This window comes from Schistocerca cancellata, chromosome 2 (genome assembly GCF_023864275.1).
Source record: "Schistocerca cancellata isolate TAMUIC-IGC-003103 chromosome 2, iqSchCanc2.1, whole genome shotgun sequence".
Lineage (NCBI taxonomy): Eukaryota > Metazoa > Arthropoda > Insecta > Orthoptera > Acrididae > Schistocerca > Schistocerca cancellata.
This window is the reverse complement of record NC_064627.1, coordinates 195489822-195512325: the sequence shown is the minus strand read 5'-3', so window position 1 is coordinate 195512325 and position 22504 is coordinate 195489822. Positions and strand designations below refer to the sequence as shown.

At 45.2% G+C, this 22504-nt stretch overlaps 1 protein-coding gene across 3 annotated transcripts in view; it reads left to right on the top strand.

Moving 5' to 3' along the window:
* LOC126144425 (uncharacterized) overlaps positions 1-22504 on the top strand; it is an 88060-nt gene that overhangs the window by 52544 nt on the left and 13012 nt on the right. Inside the window, exon 2 of one of the 3 annotated variants that reach the window (XM_049915491.1) lies at positions 20374-20567. The exons of 1 other annotated variant lie outside the window; for it this stretch is intronic. In XM_049915491.1, coding sequence (XP_049771448.1) covers positions 20398-20567 — 170 coding nt within the window. In that variant the 5' untranslated portion in view covers positions 20374-20397. Of the gene's footprint in view, positions 1-20354; positions 20568-22504 lie in introns of those variants that run through there. One more of the 3 variants, XM_049915492.1, reaches the window with a different exon arrangement.

The following is a 22504-nucleotide window of genomic DNA, read 5'->3' as shown; positions in this document are numbered from 1 at the left end:
GACTCACTTCCGATGTTTCTTCGCCAGACCGCGCCGAACAGCTCCTGTTGTTTGCTCCTGCCGACCGACGTCTCGCCAACACACAGTGGCGAACCATCGTGTGTGGCGACCTGTTACTTGCTTCAGTCTCACGAAGAACACACGCTCGAGTCTCTTCCACTACTAGCAGCACCCAGCGAGAAACGTTCTCATTGGTCGTCTTTCATCCTTTTTATTTATGTTAGATCCTTACGTGGTTTAGAGTGGTACAAAAAAAAAATAGTAGTTAATTTCTTCGTTGAAACTAAAGCATCACAGTCTGCTTTATTAGTAAATATAACGCTATAAGAGGTTATATGGTAACATTCAAGTTTTCTTTTGAATTTGTCTCTCAGGTTTTCCACCAATGTCACGCTTCTTGATTGGTCTTAATGAGGAACACCCCACTTTGTATTTGATTCCTGCGTAAACGATTCTAAGGTGTCCATATTTGTATCTTTCAACAGCACAGTGCCATATTGATAACGTTGGAGAATAAATATTATGCCAAAATATAATAGAACCATTATAAATGGACAGTGGTACACAAAGTTTTCTCCAGCAGACATCATAAGGTGGCTCGCGGAATATAGACATAGATACAGAAGCAGAAGAAGGAAACCTAACCACGAAGCTAAATCACACAAGTGTGTGACGTCTACATGGTACTTTGAATTTTGCGCATATTTGTATCCTTCAAAAGTGTTGTGCCGTATGTGATAAATTATGCATTGGATTGTATCTTAAGCGACGATAGGTAGAGAGTGCTTTATTAAATCAGAGAAGGATGCTGACAGCATTTTTTCTATGCCTTTCCATTGCAACATTTTCCCCTAGTGCCGGCCGCTGTGGCCGAGCGGTTCTAGGTGCTTCAGTCCGGAATCGCGCTGCTGCTATGGTCGCAGGTTCGAATCCTGTCTCGGGCATGGATATGTGTGATGTCCTAAAGTTAGTTACGTTTAAGTAGATGTTAAGTCCCATAGTGCTTAGAGCCATTTGAACCATTTCCCCTCATTTTCACATAACAATCTAGTCTCAAATGGAATAGAGCTACAAATCTCAGGGAGATGCGTTTATTTCTGCGCATGCCACCAGCTTATCATTTATACAGTACACTTACAGAACTCTTGTCGAAGAACTTAGGTACTGTTATTAGCATGGGGGATTTCTCGGTCTCACTTCAAACCAAAAACTCGAAATCTTGTTTTACATCTTTGTTGTGGTTTCTCATATTTGTGATCTCATCGTTGCTGTACATATTCGAACTTTTTAAGAGTTTAGGAAGTCACGTAAGTCTTTTCTCTTGCACAGTATTATAAAAAAATATGATTTGAGACAGTCGTTAAAGTATTTCTGGGGTGCTTTCCTTCAAAGAGCATGGCCGGTTTCCTTTCCCATCCATCTTGAAACCGAGCTTGTGCTCCGTCTCGAATGACCTCAACGTCGACGGGTTGTTAGCCGTAATCTTCCGTTTTTGCTTTACAAAATGAAGTTTTCCTTTAAACCCGCTCTCAAAAGTGGCATAAATTGCTGTCGAAAACAAAGAACGGATAAAAGCATAATTTTGGATGCCCTTGTCAGACCAAGGTCATTTGCAACATAGCGAGATAGGTTGCACGAACGAGAATGGACTAGGGGTGAACGGGGTCGTAGTTGTGGAATAATCCCGGCATTTTCTTAATATCGTCCAGGAAAAATCAAAAGAAACATAATAGGTTTGTTTATAAATAAATAAATCTTCTGCTACCAGTCACGATTTTTCTTTATTTTACTATTCGCACGACGCGTTTCGAGAAATAATTCCCATTTTCAAGTGCGTTTTTTATGGCTTAACACACATAAAAAACGCACTTGAAAATGGGAATTATTTCTCGAAACGCGTCGTGCGAATAGTAAAATAAAGAAAAATCGTGACTGGTAGCAGAAGATTTATTTATTTATAAACAAACCTATTATATCTACAGTCGCAGGCTTTCAAAAACCATTTATAATGGATCAAATCAGAAAAGAAACATAACCTGAATTGTTGGATGAGATTTCTAACCCTCTCCCAGTGTATCAAATCTGACCACCTTTCTCTGTAACCTTTCCTGGGAAGGACAATAGTAATTAGAAACATACAGACACACCCAAGTATTTCATTTTCCCTTCACAAACTACCATTTGCTGCGCTCCAAATGGAATGTTTCCCAGAGGGACGACGCGCGTCTCTCTTTTTGGAAATGGGAGGACGATTTCTTGGCAGAGCTTCTAAGCAATCGCTGTTACATCCTTCAAAGTTTTGTTCCTCCTAATAGTTACACGTGTTTTGTGCATGGTTAGACCATAGGAGGCGTTTCAGGTTTGCTACAGAGAAGCTAAACATAGACGATAAAACGAAGAAAACGGATATATTACAATGGAATTACATCTCATTGGACTTTTAAGCGATGTCCTACATTAGGTAAAATAATGAACAAGGATTTACGAAGAGAATTAAAAATGTCCAGTGAAACAGATTACTTGGGTGCAGAAGGCGTTAGGCAGACCATTTCCCCGTACTTCGCCGAACAGAATCCCTGAAAAGGAGTGGCCATATCGTGGTATGGATAGAAGACACTCTGGATGAACAACAGAATAGGCATCTTATTCCACTCCTTTAATGAAGACGATGAAATGGTGGTAGATTCCACAACGTCCATAGTTACGCAGGCCACGTAATAATTATTTGAAAGACATTTTCAACAAGGATTGTGTATTGATCAGCAACGTCTTTTATGATATAGAAGTGGGTTTATTGTCTGTAGCGAACATCCACATATCTAATGATACTTTCTTATCGTGTGACTGTGGGCAGCATTAGATACTCGATGTAGTCTTTCTGTTCCTGTACTTACATTCAGCAATGGTGATCGGAATTACAGCTGAGACTGCCGTGTGCTTATCTGCCACCCGTGTGTAGCCGTTCATCTCTGCATCCGACAATGAATGTGGTACTCTGGGCTCAGGAAAATGAGTCAGAGGGATTGCGCCACTTTTAACACGGCTGCATGATCACAGCCTTCCGCTGGGAGAAAGCGCCCACAGCACATCATAATGTGCTGGTCACAGCCACATCCTGCTGTGAAGCGACCGGTTTAGAGCAAGTCCTTCTGCTGTCCAACGGTATGTGGCCGGGAAGCCCCGCTTTTGTTTGAGGAACATAGACTATTACACTGACCTCTGTACGTTGACTGCTGAACTTGGAAACATATCTGAGGATACGACCATAGACTATGGAATGAACAGCACTTTGATAAAGTCAGGCAGACAGAACGTAGTTTCATTTATTCGTGGGAAGCATATATGAGCCTTATGGCAGTCTTTTGTACGGACTGTCGACTCCAGTTCGCTTTGAACTAGTGACAGTTAGTGGGCCGGAGTGTTTCCGCTTACAACACACAAGTGGTAGCTCTATTGCCATTGTCGGACCCCACTGCGAGGCTGCTACCGCTGTGCATAGCATTGTGCCTACCGGGTCTCAAGTACTGAACTGTTCCAAGCGAAATAAATTCGTTCTGTCCGAGAAAAACCTTAATTCGGCCCTAATTAACACAGATTTTTGGTGTGCGTAGAGATGTTATAGAAAATTGTATGATACATCTACATCCATACTCTGCAGCCGGCCGCTGTGGCCGATCGGTTCTAGACGCTTCAGTCCGCTGCTGCTACGGTCGCAGGTTCGGCCTCGGGCATGGACGTGTATGATGTTCTTAAGTTAGTTAGGTTTAAGTAGTTCAAAGTCTAGGGGACTGATGACCTCAGATGTTAAGTCCCATAGTGCTTAGAGCCATTGGAAATGGAAATGTCGTGTGGCTAGGGCCTCCCGTCGGGGAGACCGTTCGCCTGGTGCAGGTCTTTCGATTTGACGCCACTTCGGCGACCTGCGCGTCGATGGGGATGAAATGAGGACGATTAGGACAACACAACACCCAGTCCCTGAGCGGAGAAAATCTCCGACCCAGCCGGGAATCGAACCCGCGCCCTTAGGATTGACAGTCTGTCACGCTGACCACTCAGCTACCGGGGCGGACTCTTAGAGCCATTGAACCATTTGAACCATACTCTGCAAACGATTGTGAAGCGTATGGTTGAGGATACTTCCCGTAGTATCAGTTATTCCCGATCCATTCAGCCATGGAGTGAGGGAAGACTCGTTGCTGTTATGACCCTGGCCACGCTGCAGTTAGTCTAATCCCGTCTTCGCTATCCTTAAGCGATACGTAGAGAGTTGTAATACAGCGTGATTATGATTAAAGTTCCAGTTTCAAAACACTGTAGAAGAAGAGCCACTGCTCAGAATGACGACAAATGTGAACGAAATGTTATCAAAGAAGGGATAAACGTTATAGAAAAAAATAGCTAAAATGTTGCCAATAGTTGGGGGTGTTAAGTAGCATAATATGCAATACACAAGGGTCATTCAATAAGTAATGCCCCACATTTATTTTGCAAATCCATTAATATACTTAGACAAAGGTCCTTGTTGGTGCTTCACATTTGATGTTTATTCTGTGCGCCGACCAAGTTTCGAACCGTTCTGGCATATGGCAGAGCCGTAATACAGCGCCAAAATGGCGTCTACATACGACTCACGTTACAAGCAGCGTGCTGTTATTGAATTCTTGTGTGCAGAAAAAGAAACCGTGGTGAACATCCATTAACGCTTGTGTGCAGCGTATGGCGATGCTGCAGTTGGTAGGAGTACGGTTGGGCGACGGATAAAGAAAGTTACAGACTCCGGAAATGCAGAAACAGAGCTCCACGATCAGCCACGCTCGGGACGTCCTGTCGCAGCCGCTGCTGCAGACATGCTGAATCGTGCGGATGCCGTTATTCGTGCCAACCGGCGCATCAGAATTCAACAATTGGCTGCGTAGTTGCCGGTCAGCATTGCAAATGCGTCTGCAGTTTTGAGACTCTCGGATATTTAAAGCTGTGTTCACGATGGGTTCCACGTTCTCACTGCGAACCGCAAGATTCAAAGAAAGGCCATTTCATCTAAATTGTTGGAGTGTTTTGAGACCGACGGAGAGGCCTTTCTGTCGCGGATCGTTACGGGGAACGAACGCTGGGTGCACCACTTTGCGCCGGAAAGAAAAAGGCAGTCCATGGAGTGGCATCATCCTAATTCTCCACAAAAGAAGAAATTCAAGAAAATCCCTCTGCCGAAAAAGTCATGGCGACTCTTCTCGGATTGTGAAGGCGTCATTCTCTTGGATGTGATGGCTAGAGGGTCAACCATCAACTCAGAGGCATGAACACAAGAACAGTTTCCGACGTGTTCAATCGGGCACGAATCCAGCAGAAATCTTGCTCCATCACGATAATGCACGCCCACACACAAGTCTGAGAAACCGGGAACATATTGTCACATTGGGTTGGACATCGCTGCCTCATCCACCCTTGAGTCGAGACCTGGCACCCTCGGACTTCCATCTCTTTGGGCCGCTTAAAGATTCTCTACGGGGAACACACTTTGAAGATGACGAGAGCGTCAGTTATGCAGTGAAAACATGGCTACGCCTACAGGAGAACAGCTTTAACAGCAGGGAATACATGCTCTTCCACAACGTTGGCGTACGGCCATAGAACGTGATGGAGACTACGTAGAAAAATAGGACATGGACAAGACATGTTGATGTATATTGTCACCAAATTCTGACCCTTAAAAATAAATATGTTCTGAGAAAAAAAAAGTGGGGCATTACTTATTGAACGACCCTCGTAAAAGACGCGGGTTACACGGCTCTTCCTTAGTTTGCGTCTGAGACGCTCGACATGACTCACTGCAGGATCGCGCGCTGCTAGTAAATCTCTTTTACAAGAACGATGACTATGCACCAGAAGCTTTGAAGACGTTCCAGGCACTCACTGACACGAAAAATGATAATGATCCGATGTCTGCCAGGAGTCGGTAGAAAATGATTCCAAAATTCCAAACGACAAATTCTTTTCAAGTCCAATGTGGCAGAGGGAGGAAAGCAACTGGACCGAATCTTCCGAAGATGTTGTTACCACATTGCAGGAGGGAGGTCGAGGGACGTTGACCAAACATGCAGTGCACGGGGAATTGCTCAGACTTTGGACATGCTTGTGAGCACTGTGCATAAAATTCCACGAAACTTTCTGCACTGCTCTCCATTCAAAATTACCGATGTTCAGGAGTTGCCTCATGCTGATCTGCCCGTAAGCAAACGTTTGCTCTAGAATTTTTTGCTCGCATGGAGGTGGACAATCAGAGTCAAATGAAATGGCTGTTGCAGAGGCATTTTGGAAATTCTGCAATCGGCAACCGTCATTTCCCTGCAGCCTGGCGGTCCAGATCGACCCATCTCAGTCCACGTGATTTCCAGCTGTGGCGTTATCTGAAAGATGCTGTGTTCAATGCTCCGATAACGAACGTAGCTAATTTGAACGTACGCATTGCGCAACGCATTCTGAATGTGACCCCCGAGACACTCATATCCGTTTTGGAACATGCTGTTTCTCGATTTCAACTTATGGCAGAAAACAATGGAAAGCATATTGTCCATCTCTTCAGCTTGTCTCACAATAGTTAAAAACCCAATTCATAGTTGCTTTCTTTGCGGTTTATGGTCTCAGGACAATTAAAAACCCATTTCATTGTTGCCTTTTATGTGGTTTTTGGCCTCAGGAAAACTGAAAATCGCTTTTCCCATCCGATGTGCCAGATCTGTGTAATGCCAAACTCGTGCAATCATACACATATTGGTTTAATGTGCCACTTAGACCACACTCGTCGTAGCGCGATTCAACTGTCATTTGCAGCCGAATCTATTTACGTTGTGACGCTTACAGCGCCATCTAGAGCGAAAATTTTCATTAACTTTCTTTTTGTTTCCAGAACGTTTTCCCCTTCTTCGTTTGTATTACACTCAAATTTGACGTCATTCTGTCCAGCGGTTTTTTTTACAGCTTTTTGAAACTGAAACCTTAATCATAATCACCGACAGTCGCTTCTTAATTGTGCTAAGCAGGTTTTGCGTCAGTTGCAAGCGGTTGCCGGTTCAGCAGTTCTTTCATCATCTTTGTGCCACTTTGCCGTGGGTCAAACAAACCTGTGACAGTACGTGCTGCCCTCCACATCCCCTCTTAGTTCTGTATGGTACGGATCCCACGCAGTTGAACAAAATTCTTGGCGGGGTAGTACGAGTGTTTTGTAAACAGTCCCCTAGTATCCTGCCAGATAACCGACAACTGCCAGCTGAACTACGACTGAGTCTACGTGACCATTCCATTTCCTATCCCCACAAACTGCTATACCCAGGCATTTGTATCAGCAGAGCGATTTCAAGTGTGGCTCACTGATACTGTAATCATAGGATGCTACATTTTTTCGTTTCGTGAAGTGCCCAGTGCTACATTTCCGAAAATTTAAAGCAAGTTGCCATTATTGGCACCACTATGAAATCTGATCAAGATCTGACTGAATAGTTCTGCCGCTTTTTAACACAGTACTTCCTTGTACATAACTGTATGGTCTAAGCAAGTCTTAGTCTACTATTAATAATGTCTGCAAGGTCATGAAATACAAGATGAACAACAAGGTCTCAGCACACTTCCACGGGGCATGTTTGACGTTAATTCCACAATATTTGACGACTCTACATCCAGGATAACATGTTCGTCCTCCCTACCAAGAAATCCAGAATCTAATCACAAATTTGGATTAGTACCCCATACTATCGTATTTTTGATAATAAGCGTATGTGTAGTCTTCGGTCAAACGCTTTTCGGAAGTCAAGAAATATTGCCTCTACCTCATTGTCTTGATCCATGGGTTTCTGGATGTCATGCGAGAAAAGCACGAGTGAATTTCACTATTATTTAGTGATTTTTCTTGAAGGCTCAGAATTAAAATTCATACTTGTTAACAGTTGAACATTGAATTAACCAGCAGAAAAATGCTTCTATCGAAGCACAAAAAAAGTCGAATGCGCTCTTCTTTAAAAGACCCTGTCTCATTCTACTGTCCTCAGCACCTTCATAAATTTTCCTAAAATCTTCGACATGCGGACATATTCACGCTCTTTTTAACATGCAACTCGTCCCTCACTCCCACAAGCTCCCATGACCGTAACACACTGTAAGACGTCGCGGTCTCCTGACCTTCATTGCTTACATATTCCGACCTCACAATCATGTTCTGCACATCAAGACGCTTCATTCGAACCCAAACTCGATAAGATAAAGTCAATGTTGTATAAATTCATGTAAACGATATGCAATTGACAAGTGAACACACCGTGGTTGAAATACTCGAGGCTGGCGTGCACACATACATTCCAGACACGACGGTCACAAAAGCTTTTAGTTTGGGAGAGAGGCCGCACAACAGGACGCCAGGCCCTTCAGAGGACGACCCAGCCTATGTCGGCCGGTGACCGCCCGTAGCGGACAGCGTGGGCCCGAGTGGAAAGGGGGGAACAACCCCGAGTTTGGCTTAAAAGCAAATTCCGCTACATTGTGTGGGAGCAGCCAGCCTACGCATTCTTTACACATAGCACGCAGTTTCAGAGATCTTCACAGGGAGACAGCAAACCCCAAACGCCAAAGCTACAAGTTTCTGGATTGGTCGCCTTAAACGAAACGTCATTCTCCCGTTTTAGAAGAGCAATACTGATTGGGAGACGATATTTATGACGCCTTGAACTGAAGAAATAATGGAAGAGACCGAAAGATATACCCCCTCCACATCTGGCGTGGAGAGGCGCCGTTCCGTTGTCGCTATTGGAGCGAGAACACATAACGAGAGCGTGCGCGCTCTTACGTGTACTCGAAACAGCGAGGAACAAGTCTCTCCTCAGTACTTCACTGGAAGAGCACCTCTGTCGAGAGCGAATCAAAGGGCGACTCTATATTGAGTCCTTGCGATTTAGCGTTGTTCACTGTGTTGGTCGACACACTTATTGTGCGGTGTGAACGGACAGAGTTATAGTTACACGCCTGCGAGCGAATTTTGAGTGGCATCGCGGTGGACTGGTTATCTGACCGGTGTACCACGCCAATAGTTAGACTAGGGGTGAATAGGAATCCTTGACTTCATCAAGGCGTAAGGAGAGTTTGATTGGCGAAGGTCAATCCAGATAGAACGAGAGTTATCTTATTTGTCAGCAGCGAGCGGCGCAGACAGCAGTCATCGCAGCTTACGGTATTGTGCACTACAGCTATTGCGAGCCCCATATTTCCTCCACAACAGTACACTTCACTGCATTTCACATGCGACAGCCTCGACCGTACCTAGCAACATTCTAAACGACAATTATTCAAGTTGAGTAGGCGCGCCTCTCAGCCATTCTGCCAAGTTAACTACCATCTTTAACTTTGTGTAGAAATTTCATTAGCGAATCCTATCCTTGAAAGGTAACTTCACATTCCGAAAAGAACCAGGATATAACTTGTTCAATTCATAACTAAAAGTGTCATTGTGATTTCTCAGAATTTTTGCAAAATAAATAATAACTTCCGTTAGTTTCATGTTTTTCTTACAATAACTAGCACTACTCCAGTACCCAAGTAGTTGCGTAAGAAATTATGTGAATTTTTGTGTCATTTCCTTACAGCGGACGACGCCACAAGATATTTATTGCTGAAAGTTTTTCAGGCATTTCTCTTTAGAACGTTAGGAGCGTCTGTCTGACTTCTGTAGTAGTGTGGGGGTGGAAATTGCATCTTGCAGGAGCCAAAGGGTAAAGGGTACACCTCAGATTAATCGGTTGCACAGAATAACAGAATAATACACTCCTGGAAATGGAAAAAAGAACACATTGACACCGGTGTGTCAGACCCACCATACTTGCTCCGGACACTGCGAGAGGGCTGTACAAGCAATGATCACACGCACGGCACAGCGGACACACCAGGAACCGCGGTGTTGGCCGTCGAATGGCGCTAGCTGCGCAGCATTTGTGCACCGCCGCCGTCAGTGTCAGCCAGTTTGCCGTGGCATACGGAGCTCCATCGCAGTCTTTAACACTGGTAGCATGCCGCGACAGCGTGGACGTGAACCGTATGTGCAGTTGACGGACTTTGAGCGAGGGCGTATAGTGGGCATGCGGGAGGCCGGGTGGACGTACCGCCGAATTGCTCAACACGTGGGGCGTGAGGTCTCCACAGTACATCGATGTTGTCGCCAGTGGTCGGCGGAAGGTGCACGTGCCCGTCGACCTGGGACCGGACCGCAGCGACGCACGGATGCACGCCAAGACCGTAGGATCCTACGCAGTGCCGTAGGGGACCGCACCGCCACTTCCCACCAAATTAGGGACACTGTTGCTCCTGGGGTATCGGCGAGGACCATTCGCAACCGTCTCCATGAAGCTGGGCTACGGTGCCGCACACCGTTAGACCGTCTTCCGCTCACGCCCCAACATCGTGCAGCCCGCCTCCAGTGGTGTCGCGACAGGCGTGAATGGAGGGACGAATGGAGACGTGTCGTCTTCAGCGATGAGAGTCGCTTCTGCCTTGGTGCCAATGATGGTCGTATGCGTGTTTGGCGCCGTGCAGGTGAGCGCCACAATCAGGACTGCATACGACCGAGGCACACAGGGCCAACACCCGGCATCATGGTGTGGGGAGCGATCTCCTACACTGGCCGTACACCACTGGTGATCGTCGAGGGGACACTGAATAGTGCACGGTACATCCAAACCGTCATCGAACCCATCGTTCTACCATTCCTAGACCGGCAAGGGAACTTGCTGTTCCAACAGGACAATGCACGTCCGCATGTATCCCGTGCCACCCAACGTGCTCTAGAAGGTGTAAGTCAACTACCCTGGCCAGCAAGATCTCCGGATCTGTCCCCCATTGAGCATGTTTGGGACTGGATGAAGCGTCGTCTCACGCGGTCTGCACGTCCAGCACGAACGCTGGTCCAACTGAGGCGCCAGGTGGAAATGGCATGGCAAGCCGTTCCACAGGACTACATCCAGCATCTCTACGATCGTCTCCATGGGAGAATAGCAGCCTGCATTGCTGCGAAAGGTGGATATACACTGTACTAGTGCCGACATTGTGCATGCTCTGTTGCCTGTGTCTATGTGCCTGTGGTTCTGTCAGTGTGATCATGTGATGTATCTGACCCCAGGAATGTGTCAATAAAGTTTCCCCTTCCTGGGACAATGAATTCACGGTGTTCTTATTTCAATTTCCAGGAGTGTAGATCAACCCCACACACCGCAGAACACTCACACCCGCTGGCCCATCGCTGTGGGTCGCTCGTAGCTATCCACTCCCACCTGCCCATTTCCATTCTCACTCACTCACTCAAAGTCATTATCTCTTTGGGTCTCTCTAGCTGTCACTGTCTCCTGCCTCACCGTCGCAGCCTCTTTCATTCTGTCCTACTACTACTGCTCTTCTCACTGTCAGTGTCTCCCTCTTGTTCTCTCTTACTGCTAGTATCTTGTTCATTCCTTCCCACTGCTGCTGTCTCTTCACAATGTCACTATCTCTCTCTCTTCCTCGTCGTTACTGTCATAGACTCTGTCTCTCATTACACTGGCTCTCACCCACATCCATTTTCCCCCTCTGTTTATTCCTTTCGCAGTGGCACTTTCTCCACCACTCTTTTCCTTGCACTGTTCTGTCACTGTCAACAATGTTCCATTGTCACGTTCCTCTCTTTCTCTCACACTGCTGTTGTCTCTCTCACTCTTTCTGTACCACAACCTCTTTCTACTATCTATTACCTTTCCGTCTCTTTCCCACTCACATTATCCCCTTCTCTCTCAGCACAAAAGACGCAAATGTCATCACATGCTAAAGTTTTTGAGAAAATTTTAAAGGTACTGAGGAAGCTAGAATGAGCTGGTACCCCAGTTTTCAGTCAGAGTCTTTTAAACAGGAGCATATTCGCCTTTTTTGTGCTCTGGTAGGGGCATGTTTCCGCTGGTTGCCTTCTTTGCCTGCTATATAAGGGCATGTCACCAAATACGAAAAGAATTTAATGGGTCAGTAGTTTTACACCACAGCACTACAACGTGGGGTTCCCAGAAACCTTCTGATGATAAAGATATCAAGAAAAGATAACGATAACATATTCAAGGTTGTTAGAGATAGGGATCATAGGAATGTACAGTAAAAATTTCAGCCGTCTTCTGCACATAGCCGTCTCGCGGCTCGGTCCTGGTACTGAAAAGCCATATTTTTGGGGTATTTCTCGATAACGCATAAAGATTTTTGAAAACGGGAAGATGGCATTTCTAGGTAAAAGGCTAGAGTATATACCGTTAAAATTTGAGCGATTTTCTGCGGTTAGTTATTTAGATATTCGCTGCTGAAGCAGAAAAAAGGGTGAAAGTCGCTTTTCTTTTTAAGTGTTTTCTCAGGAACCGCCCATGAACTAAATGGTGCCTTCATACGTTCCTGGACATATAAATGGTCCCTATCCTAAACATCAGACCCTACCTTTCTATCACCGACATAACCCGAGGTATGAACCACGGAAAAATCCCGTTTTTATGTGCGGCTTATTGAAATATGGCAACTCCATTTTTACCTGGACTGACGTGTAATGCAGTACACTACTTCGAAAAGCTTCGTTGGCAAGTGGGTATTTTGGTAATCAACGCAGCAAAAGCTATTTCCGTGCGCAAAACAGTTTCCGGCATTCGACATCATTTGTTTGAAGCTGTTTCCGAGATAGCTAATGTGTTAGTTTCAAAAATACTAACATAAATCTAACTGTCAGTTAAAACTAAGAACAGATTTTTGACATTCTTAGAGACAGTGATGAAAAAAAATTATGATCTCTGCCCACCGCGAGGCTGAATGCCGCCTGGTGGCTTTGCGGGCACGTGACGTGGTAAGGGAAGTACGAGGTGCATTCAAGTTCTAAGGCCTCCGATTTTTTTTCTAATTAACTACTCACCCGAAATAGATGAAACTGGCGTTACTTCTCGACGTAATCGCCCTGCAGACGTACACATTTTTCACAACGCTGACGCCATGATTCCATGGCAGCTGCGAAGGCTTCTTTAAGAGTCTGTTTTGACCACTGGAAAATCACTGAGCCAATAGCAGCACGGCTGGTGAATGTGCGGCCACGGAGAGTGTCTTTCATTATTGGAAAAAGCCAAAAGTCACTAGGAGTCAGGTCAGGTGAGTAGGGAGCATGAGGAATCACTTCAAAGTTGTTATCACGAAGAAACTGTTGCGTAACGTTAGCTCGATGTGCGGGTGCGTTGTCTAGGTGAAACAGCACACGTGCAGCCCTTACCACACGTTTTTGTTGCAGTGCAGGAAGGAATTTGTTCTTCAAAACATTTTCGTAGGATGCACCTGTTACCGCAGTGTCCTTTGGAACGCAATGGGTAAGGATTACGCCCTCGCTGTCCCAGAACATGGACACCATCATTTTTTCAGCACTGGCGGTTACCCGAAATTTTTTTGGTGGCGGTGAATCTGTGTGCTTCCATTGAGCTGACTGGCGCTTTGTTTCTGGATTGAAAAATGGCATCCACGTCTCATCCATTGTCACAACCGACGAAAAGAAAGTCCCATTCATGCTGTCGTTGCACGTCAACATTGCTTGGCAACATGCCACACGGGCAGCCATGTGGTCGTCCGTTAGCATTCGTGGCACCCACCTGGATGACACTTTTCGCATTTTCAGGTCGTCATGCAGGACTGTGTGCACAGAACCCACACAAATGCCAACTCTGGAGGCGATCTGTTCAACAGTCATTCGGCGATCCCCCAAAACAATTCTCTCTACTTTCTCCAACATGTCGTCATACCGGCTTGTGCAAGCCCGAGGTTGTTTCGGTTTGTTGTCACACGATGTTCTGCCTTCATTAAACTGTCACACCCATGAACGCACTTTCGACACATCCATAACTCCATCACCACATGTCTCCTTCAACTGTCGATGAATTTCAATTGGTTTCACACCACGCAAATTCAGAAAACGAATGACTGCACGCTGTTCAAGTAAGGAAAACGTCGCCATTTTAAGTATTTAAAACAGTTCTCATTCTCGCCGCTGGCGGTAAAATTCCATCTGCCGCACGGTGCTGCCATCTCTGGGACCTATTGACAATGAACGCAGCCTCATTTTTAAAAAATGCGTTTGTTTTTATCTCTTTCCAGTCCAGAGAAAAATAATCGGAGGCCTTAGAACTTGAATGCACCTCGTATATAAGCAGAGCAGAGAATACTGGGTAAGCATTCTAGTGACGCTACGGGCAGCACAGGGCGAATTCCACTGACGCAGCGCCGATTGTCATAGCACTGTGACTAAGAATGGCATCTCGGAAACAGCGAAGAGGGGCGGCCGTTCGCGTGCTACTATCGTGAAGATGTTTGTAACTTGATTGTGGAACGGTAAAACCAATAATAGAGGAGCCGTTTTTTGTGATCTGAGGCACGCCTGTTCAGGATAGCCAGCGATCAGTGGCAGATCTGATCGCAGGTTACAATGCTGTTGCAGGTACAAGCGTTTCGGAGCACACCGTTCAACGGACACTGTTGAACATGATGCTCCGCACGCGTCGATCACTGCTTTTTGTCATGGTGACCCAATAACAGCGTCAATCACGACTGAAGTGGCAACGGGACCATCGAGACTGGACTATGAGTCAATGGGAATGTGTCACCTGGTCGGATAAATCAGGTTTCTTATTACGCCAGGTTGATGGTCATGTCCGCACATACAGCCATCGAGACGAATGGATTGATGGCGGCAGTGTCATGCTACAGTGGACATTCACCTGTCATTGCATGAGGCCTTTGGCAGTAATCGAAGGTACCGTGAAATCTATGGACTGCATGAATATTATTGCGGGCCATCTGCATCCCTCCATGGTTGATGTCTTCCGCGACGGCGATGGCATCTGCCAACGAAATAACTCTCCATGTCATAAGGCCAGAAAATTTCCACAGAGGTTTGAGGCGTATGATAGTCAACCTGATGGAACACCTCTGGCGCACTGTTGGGCTTCAGATGCGCACCCACAAACCACCGGTGAACTGCGTGACCCGCGCGTAAAGGTCTCCGAAAATCTATGAAGGACATGTCGAATACATGACACATAGAAGTGCTGTCGTATTGCTTTCCGAAGGTTGACTAGCACACTATTAAGCACATGGTCATAGTGTTCTGACTCTTCATTGTATAACACACGTGGGATCTAAAGAGTCTTAATGTGATTTTTGCAGCAGGTAGACTAAAGCAATTTTGTATGGATGTGGTAAGCGGAGCGCTTTGGAAGATGCCTGCAGACAACACTTTACGCTACTTTAGACCTCAAACGTCAGTTACAACCTATATTCGGAATGTAGGGTTTGAATTCCCTTGGGCGATGAGGCCATTAGAGACGGAACATCCACTCGGGTTGGGGAAAGATGGGGAGGGACATCGGCGGTGGCCTGTACAGAGACACCAATCCGGTATTTGCATCACGCGGTTTGTGGGGAAACCACGGAAATATAAAACCTAGGTGGTCGGCAGGAGATTTGAAGCGCTGTTCTCCGGAAACAGGCCTTACCTGGCTTCCCGGCCATTCTTGAACCATTACCCACGAGTGCAATAGGATATTTTCTAGTACCAGCACCCTGCAACCACCGTCCTCCCGAGCACCAACTTTAGCGCCTTTAGAATTAAAAAGAAAAATTTTTGGACAGTTCTATTTTTAAAATTATGGAAAGTGAATGATATTTAGTTTTTGTGGGTGTTTTATCAAGCTACGACCTAGTGAGTCAGTGAGACAATTGGTACTGCCTATGTCTATCAATCTTGTTCGTATTTGCGTATTTGAGTTCTTCTCAGTCATCGTACGACTTAAATCAAGCCCCAAATTCATTCACTTCCTTCTTTTTATTTTCATTGCTATCATAGTCAAAAATCTACTTTCGCATGTATAAATTTTGTATGGACAGTTCTTTTCCACGTGTTGCGTTCTAGAAGTTTGTGTGTGTGTGTGTGTGTTTGTGTGTGTGTGTGTCTGTGTCTGTGAGTGTTGTTTTGAAATGAATGTTGAATCAGTTCCCGGTGTATCGCAAGAGCTAGCTACAATACTTTCTCAGATAAGAAAGCTGACTATCCAAGTGGCGTGGGCACTTGGTACAAAACATTTATTTTCCCTGCATTGCCCCTCTCCCTAGTGGTAACTGCTTCATCTACACTGTGCGCCCCAATTTAAAGTTACTTATTTAAAGTGTGTGCCTTGTATTTACTGTTTGTAAATGACTTTGCTGGACTCCTTACTGTCGGAAATTGGTGGATTTCAGACTGTTAATGCTTTGTGTCTGACCAATAAAATAATAATAATAATAATAATATGTAGAGTGCAACAGTAAACTTATGTAGTTACTGTTGTTTCGTATTGACAATTAGTTCATTTATCTGTTTCGAAGTGAGTAACGACGCAATTTCTGGTCTACTGCAGAAACTATTACAATGTGGAGAACACACTTTAATCAAACATTTGGTATTTGTTACGTCTATGTCTAACGTTTCCCGTCATGATGTATGGTAAAAAGCACAAAGTATGTATGTAGTGAGTGGTCTATATAAGTAACCAATTATCTCCTCCGCATAGTGTCACGCATTAATGCTAATAATTGAGAAAAAGTAATTATTGATAACTCATATAACCAATATTATCATTTAAAAATGATTTAATTTCGTGACAGACACAAGCAAACCCTTTCTGTTTTCACCCCTCAGAACATTTGATTTCACTCCTGACGGGGTAATTACCCCCTGGACTACAATATTGGATTGTGGAGTTCTTACTACAAGCAATAGCTCGAACAAATTTTTATGTGGTTATGAACCAGATATTTATCCAAATACACGATTTTCTTACTCGCTGTACAAACAGAAATAAAACTGTAAATAGTTGCTTTATAACTTCTGCATACAGCGTATGTGACTTGATTTAATTATGGGAGGGAACTTAAATTCCCTGTTTGATAGTGCTTCCCCTGCTCTAATACAAGTTTGAATAGCGAAGGTGACATTGTATCTTTCTGATCGCAGTGTCAAGCGTTATGGGACCTTTTCGTCGAATTATTCGAATTTCACTTCTGTGAGTCTGGTTTGCGCCAGAACTCTTAAAACTGTAGTTTTCAGGGCGAATTTTTACAAGCTGTATTAATTTCTCTTGGGTACAAAAATTACATTGCATCTACGTATCTTTAGGGTAAGCTGACAGCAAAAATTTTGCAACGGCGTAACCTCCCTATCCTCGCTTGTAGACAGCCTGAGAGAACTAAGAGCGTTATTCGTTAAGCCATTAAGAAATGCCATGGACAATAACGGTCCTACTACGTATCGTTGAGGTACATTAGAGGTCTTTACGCCCCTGGCGTTGTCCGCGATTAATAGAGACACACTGCCTACTGCCTCATACCAATATTCACATCAGTCGCACTGACTGACTGTTATGCCCTAACCACATATAATAAACTCTAAGACAAAAAAAAGACGAATCATGAAGGAATTATTCGAATGGGACGGAAATCGGTAGATATGATGTACATATAGAGACAAACAACTAATTACTATTTCAGAAAATATGGCTGATTTATTCAAGAGAAAGAGCTTCACAAAGTGAGCAAGTCGCTAACGCTTTGGTCCACCTCAGGCCATTTAGTAAGCAGTTATTCGGCTTGGCGTTTTCCATATAGTGTGTAAGGAGTTTATTTTCTCCTAACCTCTTCTCAGCACCTCCCTCTAGTTTCTTTCCGACTCCTTCCAGGCTTCTTTCCTCATTATTTATTGATTTCCACATCTTTGCCACGTAGAAAGCTATGCTTTGCATAGAGAAATAGCCACTGTTTTCCTCCGATTTTTGTTCATTTGCTCGCATAGGAATGTCATCTTTGTAGAACACCTTCTTGGCTACCACCATTCTCGAGCTTATGTCTGTATCACATTTTAACTCCTCCGCTATAATACTTACCTACTATTTAATTTTGCAGCCTACTGTAGTTTTTGTCCGTCTGTTGTTACTTTGGCTTTCTCTCCTTTTCCTCAAAGTACTATGCTTTCACCTTTTTCTTATTTGTTTTCATTCCAAGTTCTTCTCGTTTCAGAAATAGGTCTTGCACCATTTCATGAAGCAACTGCTTCGATTCCGCTAACACTACCATGTCGTCAGCAAGCCTTATACTTCTGCCAACCGCACTCTCTACTCCTTTCCATCGACGCTCGTACTTCCATGGCCGAACTCGTTAACGCAAGCCAGTGCGCTGCTCTCGATATGGAGGTAAATCGATTCGAATCCCGGTGCTGGGTGAAATTTTCGCTGCTAGTGTGTGGCCTGCTAGGTGAGAAGAGGCGGTGGCATAAAGTTTCTGATCAGCAGTCTTCGCACCAGTGTCCTGGATTCTCTTTGCAGTGTCTTACGAAGTGAAAGACATGTGACACTGTTGATAGTGATCTGTCCTTCAGATGGATACGTTAAGTTCGGCGTCTTCCTTGGTGCTAATGAGAGGAGTAGGTAATGTGCCGGCACCGGGTTTCATCCGCTCCCTTTTGTCACCATCATATAACACAAACATAACACTACATTATACGCACATGCATTACACTCATTGAGCGAGGTGGCGCAGCGGTTAGCACGCTGGACTTGCGTTCAGGAAGACGACGGTTCAAAAATGCGTCCAGCAATCCTGATTTAGGTTTTCCGTGATTTCTCTAAATCGCTTTAGGTAAATATTGGGATGGTTCCTTTGAAAGGGCACGACCGACTTCCTTCCCTAATCCGCTGGGACAGGTGACCACGCTGTTCGGTCTCCTTCCCTAAATCAACTAATTAACCTTTACACTCACCAGCGCTCTACAAATACACATATGACACAACTCTCACATGCCCGCAAGGAAAGCTGGGCACTGAGCACGGAGGAAGGACGCCTTTTTCGAGACGTGGCAGAAACCAGCCTGTTTGATATCCTAGTCAATAATTCCATTCGACATTTAAATTGTACATCCATGCCCTCTTCCTATGATGTGTTCCTGGTCCTCGAGAGGGAAGAATTTCTCCCACTAGTGTTTGGTCAGTAAGAGGAGGCGAGGGCTTGGCGTAAATTTTCTGATCATCAGAGACTTTGCTCCAGTACCATGGATTAAATTCCAAACCTCTTTATAGTGTCTCGTGAAATATGGAGATGTAAGATTCGTGATGGTGATCTGTCGCAAGAGGATGTTAATTCCGGCAGTCCCCTTGGTACTATTGGAGAGACGTATGTTATGTGTCAGCCCAGGTTCATCATCTTCTTTCTGTCATCACGACACAAAAGAAAAATGACACCACTCTATGCATATGCACCCCCATCACCGTCACCTATACTCGATGTGCACACTATCGTACACCGCGTGGAAAGAAACCCCATCCCAGTTATGTGGTTGGCTAGCCCGTCAGTGTCTCCCGCCCAATATCGCCATATAAGTTCATCTTCTTTTTTTTCTTATTTCTCCGTATTTGTCCCGTAATACAGTGGGATCAGCCCTTATGGCTGTGTCTCCGATTGCTGAGATCTAGTGCTTGGTGAGGATGGAGCTTCAATACTTTGAGGACTGCATGGAGAGCATCCAGCCAACGTTGCCTCATCTCCCAATATGTCTTTTACCATCGACTTTCAACGAAAACCCGCTTTTGCTGTTGCTTGTTGATTTGCTCGAAGTCTGTGACACCGAAGACAACTTTCCCTCATCCTCTCACTGGTAAGTGCCAGTCTGCACCACGAGCGGATTCTATCATTGGTTACATGATCATGAGGTGTCAGATCAGATCCAGCGAAGCATTATGGTTGCTATCACCGCAAATCGTAGCTTCTTTTGCTGCAGGTCAACATTCTGCACCATACAGGCCTCTGAACGGATTGCAGAGGGTATATTTTGGATTTCAGTTGGTCCGATATATTCGTATCACAAAGCACGCCATTCACTGTCCTACATTTAAGCCATGCATTGCTAACGCAGTTTGTAACGTCGTGAACGAGTGAGCGAATTTTGAACCAAAGTACTTGAGGATCTGTACCGTCTATCTTGGTAATGGCCGTATTAGCTGCACCTGTTGACAGTTGTTCAGGCGTCTTTACACTGAGGCCTAGTTCGAACTGCTCAAGGCTTTTCGTCCATATTTGGACGTGTCTTTGACGGTAGTTACCGTCTTCAGCAGCCAGAAGAACATGATCAGCAGTGTTCAAATGGCTCTGAGCACTATGGGTGATCAGCAGTGTCCGATCTGCAAATTTCTTAATATCTCTGGTGACCGTGTCCATTATTATGATGAAGGGTTGGGGAGAAAGAACCATGCTACTCTTTGTTTGATTTTGAGACGTCGTGTGTGTCCATTGCAGGAGCAGACAGCGTACGGTATCAGGATGGGAGCGCTGCTGAGTTTCCTGTGGGGCGGCGGCAAGGCGACACCCGCGCTGCCGGAGGTCCCTGACCCCGTGACAGGGTTGACGCCGCGGGAGAAGGACTTCGTCGTCACCACGTGGGGCTCTGTCAGGAAGGACATCACCAATAATGGCGTCCAGCTCTTCCTGAGGTCAGCCCACCTTGCATACGCTATGAATGTTCAAGGTATTCACTGCTCAGGAAATATTGGTATCACTCATTTTAACCGTTTTACGACCGCTGGTACATAAGCGCTGGAAGCACCGTAGATGGTGTAGAATTGGTACCCGGCAGTAGTGTGACCCTCCACTGCTGGCGTAAGCCGGAGCAGTCAAATGGTGTGTAATGTAAGGTGGCTTGGTTTATAAAACTGAAAGGTAAGCTTTCCAGGCGTCGCAATAATATCTAAGTGCCCTCCAATATAATGACTGGGGAAATTTGTATTAACTGAGACTCAAATCACATTTACTTTGATTTATTCCGATAAACGTATCGACAAAACGACTGGAAAACAGTGGCATCATTAATAGAATAAGGCCTTGGCATATCTGACATAGAGTTTGCAGGGAAAGATGATGATAATCGCTCAGTCGAATTAATTGTAGTTCTGAAGTTCTCAGTGATTGTTGTGACGTTCATTGAAAATAATATGATACTAACAGTACATAAGGAAATACATCACACCAGTGGCTTGAAATGAAAGGAGACTTCTCTGGCGTTAAAACACAAATATTCAGAGTGAAGTCTGAAATAAATGAATTAGTGTGAAATGACTTCAATACCCCTGCACATAATGTGGTTGTGCCTCGATCTCACCATAGTATCGCAGGCATAGACTAAAGAGGCTTGAGAATCAATCACTGGAGGAACGGACGACCCTCCCCAGCTTCTAAGTGAAGATCAGCTCGAAATTTTTCTAGGTCAGCTCAGGTGGCGTGGTAGGCCGGTAGAGTTGATGTTGGCTCTCAGGGTGGAAGTCTGGAGGCGGAGGCTCCTGAAGATCGAGAGTGAGAGATGATTTCTGATCGAAGATTTACTACTAGGGAACTTCGCAGTGCCGTGCGGGACTAGCCGAGCGGTCTAGGGCACTGGAGTCATGGACTGGCGGTGGCATAAAGTTTCTGATCAGCAGTCTTCGCACCAGTGTCCTGGATTCTCTTTGCAGTGTCTTACGAAGTGAAAGACATGTGACACTGTTGATAGTGATCTGTCCTTCAGATGGATACGTTAAGTTCGGCGTCTTCCTTGGTGCTAATGAGAGGAGTAGGTAATGTGCCGGCACCGGGTTTCATCCGCTCCCTTTTGTCACCATCATATAACACAAACATAACACTACATTATACGCACATGCATTACACTCATTGAGCGAGGTGGCGCAGCGGTTAGCACGCTGGACTTGCGTTCAGGAAGACGACGGTTCAAAAATGCGTCCAGCAATCCTGATTTAGGTTTTCCGTGATTTCTCTAAATCGCTTTAGGTAAATATTGGGATGGTTCCTTTGAAAGGGCACGACCGACTTCCTTCCCTAATCCGCTGGGACAGGTGACCACGCTGTTCGGTCTCCTTCCCTAAATCAACTAATTAACCTTTACACTCACCAGCGCTCTACAAATACACATATGACACAACTCTCACATGCCCGCAAGGAAAGCTGGGCACTGAGCACGGAGGAAGGACGCCTTTTTCGAGACGTGGCAGAAACCAGCCTGTTTGATATCCTAGTCAATAATTCCATTCGACATTTAAATTGTACATCCATGCCCTCTTCCTATGATGTGTTCCTGGTCCTCGAGAGGGAAGAATTTCTCCCACTAGTGTTTGGTCAGTAAGAGGAGGCGAGGGCTTGGCGTAAATTTTCTGATCATCAGAGACTTTGCTCCAGTACCATGGATTAAATTCCAAACCTCTTTATAGTGTCTCGTGAAATATGGAGATGTAAGATTCGTGATGGTGATCTGTCGCAAGAGGATGTTAATTCCGGCAGTCCCCTTGGTACTATTGGAGAGACGTATGTTATGTGTCAGCCCAGGTTCATCATCTTCTTTCTGTCATCACGACACAAAAGAAAAATGACACCACTCTATGCA